Source organism: Anopheles bellator, chromosome 1, assembly GCF_943735745.2.
Source record: "Anopheles bellator chromosome 1, idAnoBellAS_SP24_06.2, whole genome shotgun sequence".
In the NCBI taxonomy this organism is placed as follows: domain Eukaryota; kingdom Metazoa; phylum Arthropoda; class Insecta; order Diptera; family Culicidae; genus Anopheles; species Anopheles bellator.
In genome coordinates, this window is record NC_071285.1 from 30,725,495 (window position 1) to 30,740,726 (window position 15,232).

The 15,232-nt window shown below is 43.8% G+C and overlaps 5 protein-coding genes across 7 annotated transcripts; 3 read left to right on the top strand and 2 right to left on the bottom strand.

The window, feature by feature from the left end:
- Positions 1–206: 206 nt before the first annotated feature.
- LOC131205850 (N-alpha-acetyltransferase 60) lies at positions 207–3,551 on the top strand. Of its 2 annotated transcripts, none has more exons than XM_058198123.1 (5): positions 207–655; positions 1,085–1,382; positions 1,448–1,668; positions 1,745–1,855; positions 2,359–3,551. In XM_058198123.1, the coding sequence occupies exons 1-5, from the start codon at positions 636–638 to the stop codon at positions 2,498–2,500; spliced, it is 792 nt and encodes a 263-aa protein (XP_058054106.1). In that variant the 5' UTR covers positions 207–635; the 3' UTR covers positions 2,501–3,551. The 2 variants fall into 2 exon arrangements, with proteins under 2 accessions (XP_058054106.1, XP_058054107.1); XM_058198124.1 differs by having other exon boundaries at positions 2,375–2,498.
- LOC131205849 (exosome complex exonuclease RRP44) lies at positions 3,349–6,761 on the bottom strand. Its single transcript, XM_058198122.1, has 2 exons — positions 6,627–6,761; positions 3,349–6,478 (listed from the first exon to the last, which is right to left on the bottom strand). The coding sequence occupies exons 1-2, from the start codon at positions 6,728–6,730 to the stop codon at positions 3,682–3,684; spliced, it is 2,901 nt and encodes a 966-aa protein (XP_058054105.1). The 5' UTR covers positions 6,731–6,761; the 3' UTR covers positions 3,349–3,681.
- A 271-nt stretch (positions 6,762–7,032) lies between these two features.
- On the top strand, positions 7,033–9,715 carry LOC131205686 (biogenesis of lysosome-related organelles complex 1 subunit 6). 2 transcript variants are annotated; one of them, XM_058197892.1, is made up of 5 exons: positions 7,033–7,172; positions 7,240–7,374; positions 7,435–7,519; positions 9,052–9,138; positions 9,213–9,715. In XM_058197892.1, exons 1-5 carry the CDS (start codon positions 7,159–7,161, stop codon positions 9,327–9,329), a joined length of 438 nt encoding a protein of 145 aa, XP_058053875.1. In that variant the 5' UTR covers positions 7,033–7,158; the 3' UTR covers positions 9,330–9,715. The 2 variants fall into 2 exon arrangements, with proteins under 2 accessions (XP_058053875.1, XP_058053876.1); XM_058197893.1 differs by having other exon boundaries at positions 7,044–7,172; positions 7,249–7,374.
- On the top strand, positions 7,673–8,971 carry LOC131205685 (protein KTI12 homolog). Its single transcript, XM_058197891.1, has 2 exons — positions 7,673–8,598; positions 8,666–8,971. The coding sequence occupies exons 1-2, from the start codon at positions 8,017–8,019 to the stop codon at positions 8,948–8,950; spliced, it is 867 nt and encodes a 288-aa protein (XP_058053874.1). The 5' UTR covers positions 7,673–8,016; the 3' UTR covers positions 8,951–8,971.
- Positions 9,716–9,726: 11 nt separating the features above from the next.
- LOC131205684 (major facilitator superfamily domain-containing protein 6) lies at positions 9,727–13,895 on the bottom strand. Its single transcript, XM_058197890.1, has 7 exons — positions 13,410–13,895; positions 13,076–13,251; positions 12,205–12,999; positions 11,967–12,136; positions 11,597–11,900; positions 11,354–11,531; positions 9,727–10,004 (listed from the first exon to the last, which is right to left on the bottom strand). The coding sequence occupies exons 1-7, from the start codon at positions 13,474–13,476 to the stop codon at positions 9,916–9,918; spliced, it is 1,779 nt and encodes a 592-aa protein (XP_058053873.1). The 5' UTR covers positions 13,477–13,895; the 3' UTR covers positions 9,727–9,915.
- Between the last annotated feature and the right edge of the window lie 1,337 nt (positions 13,896–15,232).

Genomic DNA, 15,232 nt, shown 5'->3' on the forward strand with positions numbered 1-15,232 from the left:
AACGAATATAGATCTAAAAAAAAACAACTGCTTACTAACTAACAACTGCTTACTAAAACAATCTTGATAGCTTACCTATGGCGAATGATGGCTTGATTGTAAAAATGAAGAATTAGAAAAAAGACTATAAAATACAAACAAATCTATTAACCTTGGTCAAGTTAGGTGGCCGAAGGAAGCAAAAATCCAAAACAAGGTCAGCTGCTGTCAACGCGTTGCTGGCTGAATATCGAGAATTTAATTGATTCTGATTAACTACTGAACTGCAGAAACCACCGTTTAATCAGTGATACAGGCAAACAAGACAACGAACAAGGAAGCAACCCGAAAAAGGCGATATTTATGCACCAAACTTGTGATTTTCGCATGCCGTATCGAGGCTGAATATGGCACTCGTAGCAGACCGCGCGATATCGAAGCGAAAGTGTTAGTGATAATAATGGGTGGCAATCGAAAGTTAGCCGAATGAAAGAGGGTGAAAATGATGATACTGCGGTTACAAGTGGTCGGTAGCGGCGATGTGATAAACGGAACTGGTCTAGCGTAAGAAGCAGGGGGCACAGTTTCGTACAGTACTTCGCAGGTTCAAACGCAACCAAAGAAACGGAATCGCAGCGAACGGTGGCCAAGCTTCGATGGCGCAATCATTCACTTGGTAATGTAAAGAAAAGCTTATGAATATGATTCAGGATCGGCAATTTAAGTAGCCCCGAATGCATATGTTGGTTTTAATAGCCGGAGAATGACCAACAACGACACACCTAACTTTATTTACTTTGTGTTTGGTGCCAGCACAAACGATATGCTAAGCGTTCCGAAGGCGCAATTGAACGAACAGGGGCATCGGACTAGAAACAATTTTACATCGAAACGATTTCTGGTTGTGTCAGTAAAATTCGAGATTATATCGTGCTCTGTTTGTAAATTGCAAAATTTATTCTTTCAAAGTGAGTCAGAAAATAGCGAGCAATATGAAGTACGATTGCGCATGCAAGGGACTACTACTTGATTAGGTTCCTCTGTTTTGATTTAAACCATAAACCACAATAACACTGTTCGGGTGCATTTGTTTCATTGGCGGCAGGTTTCCGGTAAACCATCTTGGTAGCCCTAAGAACAGTGATCGGCTCCACACCCTAAACGAATATCCGCCAGTCCCACTGTGCTCAGTAAACGATGTGCAGCTCCGTTTTCTCTGCCCTGATGATCTCGAAGAAGTTCGAACTCTGTGCCAGGATTGGTTCCCGATTGATTATCCTTTATCATGGTACGTGGACATAACTTCTAGCACGCGGTTTTACGCACTGGCAGCAGTTTACAACTTCAGTATCATAGGACTAATCGTGGCCGAAATCAAGTCGTATAATAAACTCAACAAAGAGGTAAGGCTACTGCTAGATTAAAGAAATAAGTAAATCTAAATTGTTCTCGATCTCGATCTTTTCAGGATCGTGGAATTTTACCGGAATCAATGGGTCGTGATGCCGAGGTTGGCTACATATTATCACTCGGTGTGCATCGAAAGTATCGCCAGAATGGCATTGGTTCGCTGCTACTCGATTCCCTTATCAACCACTTAACCACGGCCGAGAGGCATAAGGTGAAGGCAATATTCCTGCATGTCCTCACAACCAACCGAACAGCTATCCTGTTCTACGAACGTAGAGGGTGTGTATTATACCGCAGCGCGTGGAAGAATTCCTATTTTACGAGAAAATATTGTACTGACCGTCTATCGTTTCAGTTTTGTTCTTCATTGTTTCTTGCCTTACTACTACTCGATTCGAGGGAAATGCAAAGATGGTTTCACGTACGTAACATACATCAACGAAGGTCACTCACCATGGTCACTATAATATCCTTTTCCAAGATAAACTAACTTCTGTTTTTATTTGTTCTTCACATTCTACTGCATATTTGTACATCGATGTTTCTTGATCATAGGGTGTGAAAAAGAAAATAAATTAGAATGGAGACGAGTTTCTACACATATGTGGCGGGCAGTATTCGTCCAGGTGACTGCAGTTCTAAAATCTCGAGCGAATAGAATTCAAGAAGTTTGCTATAATACAATCATTCTTGTATCTTACTTCCACCAAAAGGAAACTACAACATGACCTAGCCAATAGGTTTGTCCCCATTTACTTTAACTTAAATTGTCTTAAATATTTTCTTGTTCATTTACAGTGTATTTGGTAGGTTATCTAAAAGATCAGGAGAATTGTTTAAAAATCTTTTATATCTTTTACATTTCAAACTATGCATATTCAAACTAAACATAAGTGTATTTTTGTAGCTGTGGACGTTTTTATCTAACCTGTTGTTTATAAATAGTATTTCCTTAACCGCCTGCTTTACCGATTATTTGAAGTACTGGTGCTCATTAATTGTAACTGCCGGAGGACTTTGCTCGTACATTTGCGGTCGAATGCGAAGAGTGTTCCGATGGGCATGTCGTCGCACAGTGAGCCGATTCAACCTGGAGCAAGACGACGACTAAGAGAGCCTTCCTTCCAGTGCACAGTTCCGGCATCATCCGAACCATCTATATCCACTTCCCATACGGCCGTTTCTTACCGAAAGCATCTTGCATGTTCGACCATGTGGCGGTTTTATTTTTATACAAAGAGGATCAAAAGAAACGCCCAAAACATAATCGTAACCACAAAGTAGTACGTAAGTAGCTAAATGAAATTTGTGGCAGTCGCACTGATTTTGTACACACACTACTGCAGAACAGTCTCTTCGCTTTTCGCGATGGAGTCAAATCATGATTCAACCTTCACCATGTATTGGAATATAACTTCGCAATTTTTTAATTTGTATGAATCGGTTAGCAGGCAAATGTCATCTAATGTCGATTAGTGATGCTAATTAGTAAAAGTGCATTTTAATTGTGATAACACATCCTTCATCCGCTTTTCTTCTTCTCTTGTGAATGAAGAGTTTTGAAACATTTTCGAATAAAAATAGCAAGAAGTTTATTGTTCTTAACAGCAGGCAAATTACCGCATTGACCAACATGCAAGAAGAAGCGTAACATAAAAGTATCTAAGAACAAATCTAAGTCAGCGATGAATTGTAAAACAAACATAAGCAAGAGAGACATTAGAATAAAATGTCTGATCGACTTTTCAATACGTGTACAGTGAGGAAAAAAACGAAACAAGAAATCATAAAGACAGTTAGCGATATTCGTTATTCAGTGTGATGGAAAGAGTTTTACATTTAGTTTTCAGGCGCATGTTGAGTTTGTGTTACATTTAAAATGTTTTCAATGCAAGTTCTTTTCTCGCAATGTCTATATAGTTGTTTGAGAATGAATGAACAAAAATCTAACAAATGCAGTCAAATATACAAACGGATCATTTTCGATCTGAAGCCAGTTCTCTGAGAGTACCGTGGACAGGGATAGATGTTAAATAAAAGGGGAATATCGGAATTAATACTGCCTAAGTAATATTTACGGAACGCACTATTCAAAGTAGGTAACGATGTACGTTTAGAAGAAAGTTATGCCAAAAAATATACTGCTTGAAAGCAAGCCAACGCTTTTTTTCGAATTGCGGAATCATTCTCATGAACCAAGCTCAAGTCATTTGTCGCGTTGATACGATTTGCATTGTATCAATATTTTATTATGTCAAAACGATCATAATCATCAAATGTTGGAACGGCGCCTTACTTTAGCTTTTTACTTTTCTTTGTTTTTGTATGCATTGGATCACTTTTCCGCTTAATCTGTACTTCCGGAACACTCCCTTCTTCGGCATGTTTGGCAGGCATCACACTGAACCCTTCGATGTATGGATGCACTAGCTCAAATACCAGTTTCTCGTGCTGCACATTCGTTGAATCCAGACTCAACCGCACGATAACCGGATCAAAGGCACGGAACATAACATCTCCGCAACGTTGCGTTTGACTTTCCTCGTCGTAAACGAACTGTACCCCCTTTTTGATCTCCTGATTGTCGCGGCCGGCCACATATATTGTACCTTCGAAGCCATACTTTGGCACCAAAATTTGCAATGCATTCTTCCGAACAAACAGCACGAACGCCTGCTCGTCTTCGGAACGGTTGCGAAAGAAAAGATGAGTGTGAAGTGCCACCGAAGCCCTACCCGCGTACTGGGCCATGCGGTTTCGATAGTTCAAGTTGTTGCACAGGTTTGAGTTGAGCTTTTTGTCCAGCAGCTCTGGGTAGGTGGAGTCCGCGCCAATGCAAGCGGCCAGAAGTCGATGTACGATAATGTCGGCATATCGGCGGATCGGAGACGTAAAGTGAGTGTAAATCGGAGCAGCAAGACCGTAGTGGAAGAACTCATCGCGCCGTAGCGTGCCACTGATGAAGTAGACTGCCTGCATCATGCAGCGTGTAGCCAGAATGCGAAGCATCGTATTGAGGTACGGATTGGCAGGATTGACAGCTTCATCAAGGCTAGTCGCCAGTTGCTTCCCGCTTTCGGTCACTATCTTAAAACCCTGGTGTTGGGCAGCTTTTACCAGCGGCTCAAAATTGTTCTGCGGTGGCTCAGGATGTCGCCGAAGCATCGCACATTCGGGGAACTCTTGTTCAATTTTCTCCGCCACTGAAACGTTTGCCAAAAGCATAAACTCTTCGACCATCGAGTTAGTGTCGAGCAGCTGTTTCGCCTTCACGTCAATCGGGTCGTGTGTTTCGCTATCAACCTGGAAGCGAATTTCGGGCGATGCGAGCACTAGTGCCCCGTTTTCCGTGCGGCGTCGCTTCAAAATTTTTGCCAATTGGTTGAGCAACCGGAGCGACACTGCCACCTCGTTTGTTTGCGTCCGATCGTCTATGATTAACTGTGCTTGCTCGTAGGTGAGAGCTTCTTTCGACTTTATCACACTCTTGTGAAACTTTACTTGCTGTACCTGTGCCTCGTTATTCAATTCCCAGACACAAGAAAAGGCGAAACGCTCCTCGCCGCCGCGCAAGGAGCACAGATTGGAACTGAGCAGTTCCGGTACCATGTCGATTCGTTTATCCACCAAGTATACGGTTGTCGCGCGGCTGGCTGCTTCGCGATCGATGGCAGTGCACGGTCGTATAAAATGGCTCACGTCTGCGATATGGACTCCGACCTCAACGTTGCCGTTGGGAAGTCTGCGAGCATGAAGCGCGTCATCGATATCCGTGCAGCCAGGAGGATCCACCGAGCAAATTGTGATCCCACGAAGATCGACTCTGCGCCGCAAATCTTCTGGCGTTATAACCCACGGCAGCTGCGGCAGACAGGCGAGAACGTCTTCGGAAAAGCGATTGTGCGGCACGTCGTGTTCTAACAGAATTACCTCATTCTCGGTTTCCTTGGCGCCGATTGCCCCGAGCGCTCGCACAAAGTGTCCCTGGGGATAACGTGAGTGACGAGGCCACTGATCGATCGCAACGATGATGCGCTGCGAAAGAAGCGTCGTCGCTTGACGCGTTTCTATTCGAATGCGTGGAATTTTTCTTTCGGCAGGAACGAAAATGTGTCGCGTCGTACCCGGAATATGGCTGGGAAGTAAAATGCCGCAATACTGGCGCCACTTGCGCTTAATGATTCCGACCACTTTTGCTGTTGGTTCAAGAAGCTCCTTCGCCAGTACCTTCGTCGTGAAGGATGGATCCTGTTCGATTATATCTCCCGGATCATTTTGCTCGTCCATCAGCACAATGTCGCTAGGCGTTTTCCACTCACTTTCAGGCAACATTTCGATCGCCACCACGTCTCCATCGACGGCCCGGTTCAAATTCAGCCGTCCCTGGATCAGTACCGCTTTCTCGATTCCCTCAACGCGCACGAATCCTTCCAGATAGTTTTCGCGCGATGCTAAGAACGAACCCTGTAGCAAGCTTTCGGTCTTGATGCCCTGATGAATTTGCGAGGCGGTCAGATGTGAAGGAAAAAGAGGTTCCTTCGCCTCACTGCTGCATTCTCGATGTGAAATCTTGTCCAATAGATGAGCATTTTCGTTTCGTACCGTTTGGATATATTCCGCGGCAGAGCAAGCAATCAAACCCGATTCGATCGCTTTATTGCGATTATCCGTGTCATCGGAGAGCAAAATAATCTTCAGCCCCGCACGTGACTTCTTTAGATGCTTTCCATACCACACTGCCGCCGTGCGAATCATTCGATCATTCCGATCGTTGGCCGATTCCCCTGGCAATCGCTCGATGTACGTGTCTTTGTGGTGCTCGTTCACAAAGGTGTAAAACTTTCGACCCGGATCGGAGAGGACCGTCTTTAACCGTTTGTACACCACAGCACTGCGGTGTTTCACCTCGTCCAACACCGTGTTCAGAATGATCACGTTCCGGACGGCTGGTTCCTCCAGAAGATCCATCTGGTACAGCACGACGTTTGTATCGAGGAGTAGGTAGTGCGGAAAGCCATACTTTTCACTCAGCGGTTCCGGGTCAGCATCGAGAATCGCATCATTTTCCGACAGAGGACACTTTCGGCAGCTAATGACGATAATGGACAGAATTTGACAACCTTAGGTTAGTATTAAGCATTACATTTCTAATCACGCAATAATATCTGCAGCGTGATTAGATATTCACAAACTGAAAATACATTAGCACAGCGTTTACAGCGTTTATTCACACAAACCTTTTTATTCCGCACCATATGTCGTCGCGGAGATAGTGTTCCCGGACAATTTTGAGGATGTTTCCCCGCTTGGTTTTCTTCATAAACACTTTGTTTGTCAACATGTCGTTGGGCTCGTGAGCAACGTTCACTAAGTTTAAGTTAAAGCTGGTTCCTGGAACGGGAAACAAAGTCGAAAAGCTGGAACAAGGCTCAATTGCAGCTAAAATGGTTGTTTTCGCATAAAATGTAGTCTACACAATGTTCTTTTTTGAGCCGGAATATTACCTTGCGGAGCGAGGGAAAACAACGTGTTTTGGCCGATTGATGAAATGTCAAAATAAAGGATTTTAGGGTTGTGTGCGAAGCATGCTTTAGCACAAGTCTTTCATTTCGTTTTCCATTTTCGCTTTAGAACAACGTTGAACAAAAAGAAAAGAAAACTTCATTACGAAAGTCTGAGTATTCAAACAAAAACAAACCAATGTTCAGTGCTTGAGAATATGTAAAGGATCGGATATTTCCCCATATTCACTGGGTACGAGTGACCACCATGTCTGAGAGAGCGTAAGAATGTGAAATTCGGCTTAGTATATCAGTTCCAATTAACTTCAATATCAACTTTCATGGCCAGCACCGATAGTTCTGATAGCGAAAGTGTAGACCTCCAGGAGCACAATGAAACAACTATCCGGGACCTGTCCGCCGGTTTGTTGGGCATCTATGAACCAAAATTGAACGAGGTTAAAGAAAATTTGAAAGAACTAATGTGCGTTCTAATTCCCTGCTGCCTGTAAACAAAACTTAATGTTGCTCTGTTTTATTCCAGAAACAAACAAAATGATTTGCAAATAGCAATCTCAAACGAGAAAAAGGCCTTCTCCAGCACTCAGACAAAGGAAGTGTACGAAATGGTAAGTGAATAAAAGAACTCTCCCGAAGCAACTTGCCAGACGATCCGCACATGCGGAAAACCACATATTCATGTAACACTTCTAACATGATCAATATTGAGCATATTTGCTTAGGATACTACAATAGTTATAGCTTTAATTGAGTAAGAAATTTTTACCTATTCAAATATGCGACGGACTCATATGTTCACGCAAATCGATTGAATCTTTAGCATTGGACGTTTTTGTATGAACGGCATATGCAATGTAAATTTACAAGATCATACTCATCATATACTCAGCAGTGAGCGGAAAAGTATGATTGAATGTTCTATTCAGGTATTGCGAACATTTTTAATAAAGCGAACTGGAAAATGGTGCTGCGGAAGGAACGAGGAATTTTGTCGCGATGAGTGTTGACGTTTCGTTCGATCTGTCAAAACAGAAGCTCATGCTCATAACGTAAACAGAGCCTATTCCGTATCGTTCTCCTTTAAAATTAGTTCTCAAATTCTTAAATGCCACTAATTGTGATTACGGGGCTACCGGGCAGTGGGAAAACTTCTCGGGCGAAAGAGCTGGAAAAATATTTCATCGAGCATGGAAAGGGGCCGGTTCATGTGGTCTCGGAATCAGAATGCATTGCAAGAGCTGGGTATGGCGTTAAAGAAAGTTTCACCGACCCCGCCAAGGAGAAGCAGATTCGGGCCACTCTGAAGTCCGAAGCCATGAAACTTCTAAGCAAAACAACGCTCGTCATTCTCGATGGCACGAACTATATCAAGGGATATCGTTACGAGATTTTCTGTGCCAGCAAAAATGCCAGGACGACACAATGTACGCTCCACTGTGCTATGACAATTGAGCAGCGGCAGCAACTGCGGGAAGTGATTACAAGCCAATCTGCGTCCGATAATAGTGGGATGCTTGATTGTGAAACTTTCGATGCACTTTGCCTGCGGTACGAGGAACCACTGGGCTCTAATCGGTGGGACCGTCCCTTGTTCACCGTTTATACTGAGGAACAGCTGAATTTAAACCAAATAGAAAGTGCCCTGTTCGAGCAAGCTCCACTGCCACCCAATTTGGCGACACAGAATGTATGTATAATAGACACAGAAGCACAAGCGAGCGATAAAGACATTGTTGTGAACAATTCTGTTTCAGATGCCTTTAAGTGCCACCAATTTTCTGTTCGAGCTGGATAAAACTACACAAACGATTATCGATCAGATAGCATCTGCTAGAAAAATCGGCTTGCAAGGTCCAGTAGAGATACCACAGGCGGGCATACGAGCGGAAGTGCCACCAAATATGAGCGTGGCGCAGCTTAACCGACATCGGAGACAATTTTTGAACTATGTAAAAATGCATACCAACGTCAGCTCAGACATTACCAAAATACCTGCGATTTTTGTACAATTTCTCAATACAAACACAAATGGCGTTTGAAATAAAGTGCTGTGACGCTTAATATAAAACAATACGCTAATAGCAAAACACAATGTGCTCAGTCGCAGATGACATATATTTCCGAATCCCTTTCTTTCAAGGTGTTGAAAACCAAGGCGTACAAGGACAAAGTGACGCGGATCAAAATGCAAATGCATCAAATTCACCAGCGAACGAAGAATCTTAGGGTGAGGGCGGATGGCAGGGTAACAGCCTCTTACGTGCTGACTAATGGCAGCTAAGGGGTTCCCTTTCTTTGCAGGCTAAGGCACTGGAGATTCAGGAGTTAAAAGTGAATCAGTGTGCAACAAAGCTTCAGCAACTGCACTACGAAGAATCCCTTGTGGCCAGCAGTAAACGAACGCCGCGGAAATCTTAATGGTTACACTCAACAGTCTTATACCGATTTATTTCATCTGAAGTGATCTTTGGATTGTGTTGGTGGTTCGGCATTGCACAAAAGTCGCTTAATGTGAAACAATACAACGAAATCAAAAGGACTGAGCCACAATCAGTGCGGCAAGCATGAACCCGCAAGAATCGATGATGATCGTCCTTACCGCAACGATGCCAAATGCAACGTGTTAAGACGAAAACGGCGCCCATGGACCTTGTCAACCGATGAAGAAGACGAAAGTCATTTAAAAACTATTTTCGGAACTTATGAAACGACTTTTGTCCTGCTCACCGTAACTGTGGAACAAACAGCAAAGAAGATTTATCACCAAGTATGTTGAAGTTCATCAAATATAGCAACAAAATCAAATCAAATCGTTGTCAAATTTTATTCTATGATACCGTGCACGTAACATTGTCTTTGCGCGTCATTGCCAAAAAGGAAAACCCTTTTGGTTTCTTCTCTTCTATTGATAATAGTATTCGTTTGTTTGCATAATCATCATGATCTTGTCATTATTGTAAACAGTCGTTTAAAATTGAAGCTCATGACTCCCCACCTCCCAATCCTAACTCTGAAGGCTTCCACGGACGATGGGTTGATCGTCTTCCAAGTTTTCCGTCGCCTCCTTTGGTGCAGCGTACCCGTCGCGAGTTTCTGAAACGGACAGACAAGCAACGGAGTTAATGCATTGAAATGAATCCTGAAATGGATCGTCGTTCGCCCCGTTATATTTGTGGCATGCCGGGGGAGCCATGCTTGTTTTTCGTGCAAGGTTTGCAAACTATAACAGAAGTACATTATTGAAGTAGTAACTACACAGCAAAATATACGATATGGCGGAAGAAACTAATATTTTACATCCACCTTGCGAAAATAAAAAAGGCACCCTCCCATTATAGGCATCTTTATATCGATAAAAGTTATCGGCGTTGTTAGAGATAACAAAAATCATTGTTTCGGGCAATTCATTTCACTCTACAATGTTGCTTGTCGCATTCGCTGCTAAGCTAGACTGTGGCCTGTTTTATTGCTACGTAATAAGCACCAATTAGCATTGCATGCGGCATGCTCGCCCATTACAAGCCATTTGATTGTAAAGCGTTGCTCGATGCAGATGCCACAGCAGATATTTAAAACAAAACCTAAAACACTCTACATTTACACTCTAGTATACTTTAGTAAAATTAATCAAATCAAACCAACAACAGTTTCATTTTCTACTGCAATAAGTGTACCTTTTCTTGGAAGAGCATCCACGAACGTACACGAAAAGGTTTGTTCCCTTGCGGTGGTCACTGGTACCGAATTTATTTGGAAAACAACGATAGGGGTTTTCCGTTTCCGATTCTTATTGAAAGTATTTCGACAGAGAGACTGTATAATTGTTAAATCATTTTATTTGAGAAAACTAAATGGCGATGTTAATACATCTAGTGGAGAGAAAACATTACAGAACAGTACTACTTCATGAACTGCAAATGGAATAAATGAACTTACTTTTTCGAACAAAAATTCTTCATTTTGTTCAGAAAACGAATGCCATTTTACGTCATCGTTTACCACCCTAGCGTATAATGTGTACAAAATGGTTGTTGTACAAACCATGCCGACCATGTTTTGAGGTAGGTCTTAATTAAATGCATTTTCAGCCTTGTCTCACTGGTCCAAGTGCCCAATGCCAACTACGCAACTTGCGCAAAATTACTTATTTAGTGGCACTTCGAATAGTCGTGGCTCGCCAGGCGTGGAAGCTTTACCGTTCGCAACGCCGAGACAACTGTTGGATTGGTCAGCATTCGGCTCCAATGTTAGTGTTTATTGAACGAACAGTTCTGTCCGTCAGCTCTTTCTCCTCCGGCTCACACAACTCTTCCTGCACGGTTGAGTTTGACAGGGCAGAGTTGGTTTTGTTGAAGCCGTTCGCATTATCCTCGTTCCCTAAGGCGTTGCCATTCCCTTGATTAGACCCTAACCTAGAGTCGTTCTCTTTGTTGCTAGCTTACCCTTAGAACCAAATCGATCGGTTAAGGCCTGAACCGAAACATGGACGACAAACAGCACTAGCGCAGCGATGCCGAAGGCACGGAAAGTAGCGCTTCCGCCGATGCGGTTGAAAAGATTGCCCGCGAGCAAGCTGCCCAGAGATACTCCGACACCCTCAAACACAGCACCTACTAGACCCTGTGGACCGAAAAAAAGAAACCATGTAACAGTGCACGTTATCGGCCGCATCGCACCATTCTTACCTGCATCGTGGCCTCCGTACCTGGTGGTGCCACAATACTAGCGTATGACGCCATCGTAGCATAGAAAAGGCCAAACGTAATGCCGTTCATAAACTCAATCGGTATAACCCACCACGGGTCGGTGAGGAAGGAATAAAGCAGAAAGCGCACACCGAATCCAAGCAGAACCAGGCTCATTGCGTGAATATGGCCAATCTTTTTCAATATCCAACCGGATAGAAAAAAGAAGGGCAACTCGCCACCGAACGTTTGAATCGACATGATGATACCTTCCAGAGTTTTAATCCACGTCGAATGGCCACAACTGTAACAACGGAAAGATATGTAGAATACGGTAATAGAAACGACAAAAGCTACGCGCCGTTCTTACCCCTCCATTTCACTAGCCAAGTCTTCCAGGTGCCAGAAAAGAAAATTCCAGATGAGCGCGGTACCGAAACCAATCAGAACACACCAGAAAAAGAATACCACAATGCGGAAGCTGGCGAATATTTGCCCCACATCTTTCAGGATGTTTGTTGACAGTCTGCTTTGCGTATGCTTGAATGAAAACAGTGTTCTAGCATAATGGCACCATCTTCAATGGGTGTTTAACATTTGTTAGTTACCTGGAGCTTGGAGGAGCAAAGCATATCGAGCCCGATCAGGACAACCGTCATATAGAAAACGATCGTGTAATCTTTTGTCATCTTGCCCTCTGACAGCGTGTCGACAAGGAAACCGGCAAATAGCGAAACCGTACCCCAACCGATGGAACCCCATAGCCGCTGATTGCCGTACAAATGGGGCCTATCACCGAGCATCTCGAAACAGATGGCATCACCGACGCTTACCACCACGGCCATGCCAGCCCAGCTGATGATAAGGAAGAGGAACAGCAACCAGAACTGATACAGTCCTGTCACCTTGCTGTCCGGGATTTTGGAGTGTGAGATCGTCTCCATCACCTGCTCGTTGTTGCAGTGCACCTGACAGAGTGGCTTAAAGTCGGTTGTGTTCGACGGGCAATAGAGGGGCACTCGCTGCCCATCGATTTGACCCTCATGCAGGATAAAGTATAAGCAGTTCTCCACCTCGTTGATGTGGTTGTAGGGCACAACGCCCGTCAGTCTTAGAAGTTGATCAGCAGGAATGTTCTTTTCGTCACAGTATCTCGTGACGTTCCAGTAGTTACAGATCGTATCCCACATCCACGGCTCAGTGTTGCACTCGAGTGCACAGTTCATGGAGGCGTTGTTTTCGTTGGACGTGATGCTCTCCACCAAGCAGCCATCTATAGAGGTCCCATTTTCCGGGCAGAAGCGGAAATTAGATGCACCCTCGTGGCAGTGGAATGTAACGGTCGATTCTTGCGGGATGGCCGGGATGAACATGATGAGAAAGAACGGAATCGCTGTTAAAATCTGCCAAAAGACACGGAAGGAGGAAAGTTCTTTAACTTCGGTCACAGGTCACAATGAACGGTAGGATATATTTTACCTGAAAGATCAAAAACAGCAACTTTTGACGCTGGAAGCGATCGGCTATGATCCCGAACAGGGGCTTCACCAGCATGCCCACGACTGGGAGGACGGTATAGATCGTACCAACAACTACGGTGGAGAATCCGAGTTGCCGGACCAGAGTTGGCATGAAAGGCACTACTGGAGCCGTTCCTAAGGAAATACAAACGAAGAGACACGAATGACAGTACACACGGATGATATTATATGCCGTTCGCTGTTAAACTGATCCACTCGAGAACGCTCGAGGTACATTCCCGTCCGTCTTAAACACTGCAGAAAAATGCTACTCGATAGGTTCTTTGGCTTACCCGCATTAAAGAGGAAATAGTGTGCCTTCATCGGCAATAGCTTCTTGTTGATCTCGAGGTTAACCATGGTGCACTTTGATCGTTCACGTGTTTCACTTGAATTCTGCCTCAATAAACTGGGATGTGCACTACTTCCACCGGCAGTGCGCTTTGCTGCAATGTGAGAGGGCTCTTAACGGCCGTCTTCGATTCCCCAAAAGAAAGGAAATCACCAAACTCATTCAATGCTTTCCATTGTTTGGAGATTCACATCAACCTATGGTGAGGTACAAGCACACTGAAATATTGAAAACGCAAGAAACATCATCGTGGCATGCTTAACGTGCGAACAATATCAACAATATCGAACTGAAAACGTGTCCCTTGTGCCGGTATTGTTGTTTTCTTGCCGCAATCCCATTTACAGCAGCCTCACTCACACTTCGAACACCGGAGAAAGACTAACGGATTATGCTATGGCAACGTTCAACGTAACCCGTTCACCGCACTTTCTTGTTATGCAACGCCCGTTTCCGCCCGGTTTCGGCTTCGTCCCTTGGGCGCATTAGTTGTCAAACTTCGAGTACGCGCGCCTAACGGGAAACAAGGTTAATAGATCATGTTTTCGGGGGTTACACGTGACAAAAGAGCAGTGTAAACAAACGGGTCAACAGGTCACTAGATTACCAGAAAACATGTGTTCCGTCAAAATAACGTACTATTTTCAATGGTTTTTAACTTGGTTTTTCATTCTTTAATCCATTATCCGACTTCACAACCACTCATTCGATATTGAGTTTGAAATGACAATCGCTTGGCCAAGAAGATGTAAATCGACAAACCAGGATCATACATTGTTTAGTAACTGATAAGACGGTTCAGCCGGTGCTGGCTGATCGCAATGCGATAAAAACCACGTTTATTATTATCATTAGTATGTGAAAAATAGTCTCGTTTTAAACCAATTTACCGTTTTTGACAGGGATTTTATAGATGTAACCATCATCTATCATTTAGACTATCGTTATCAATGCAATAATGGGGCCGTCTGGACACAAAATGACGATGAGTTAATTACTCAAAGATAACGTTCGTATGTACGGTAAGATTAAATATTAAAGGTCTCCAGGTGGCCCTCCTGACAGGATCACCTTAAAACCACACCGAAACACGCTTTACAAGCCGATCAATCAGATGAACCACTCAATCGAATCACTAACTCGTTTCTCGCTCCGACCTCGGCTGGTCTGTAGCATCCAAATTCTTTGATGGCAAGAATGTGACTGAAAAAGGGTTTGCAGCATCATAATGTGCTGCGTCGGAGTAACGTGGTGAATAAGGAATCATGATTATCAGAGAAACGGATGAACCAAACCGTCGTTCGTTGATAAGATTGAGCTGGCATCTCTGCTCGGTTCGCCGGTGCCGCACGAAGATGAGGATGAATGCGGCGGCAATTGGGGCTCAACATTTGCTAGCGATAGTCCTGGGCTGATAGCTAACAGACTCTCGATGACGGACGTATTCATTTCTTTCGAGTGCATAGAAATGGGCGTTGTGATATTGTTCAATCTGGATCCATCGAGTTCAGTGCACTGCTGTGGGTAAGATGCAGCTGTTTCCGGTTACTAACATCAGCACTTCCAAAAACCGTGGACCACCGGTGAAATTGAAATTTTCTTACTATTAACTTTCCAAACAGTTGGAAAAACGTCTCCTGGTGTTCCTTTTATGTGAGTGAACAGCTGTTTCTGCTATGTACAAAATATAAATTAAGTCGTTCAATGTAGAAGGAATGTTGTTTCTCGAAGTATATGCATACCGTCATAGTTGCTTTCTTTATA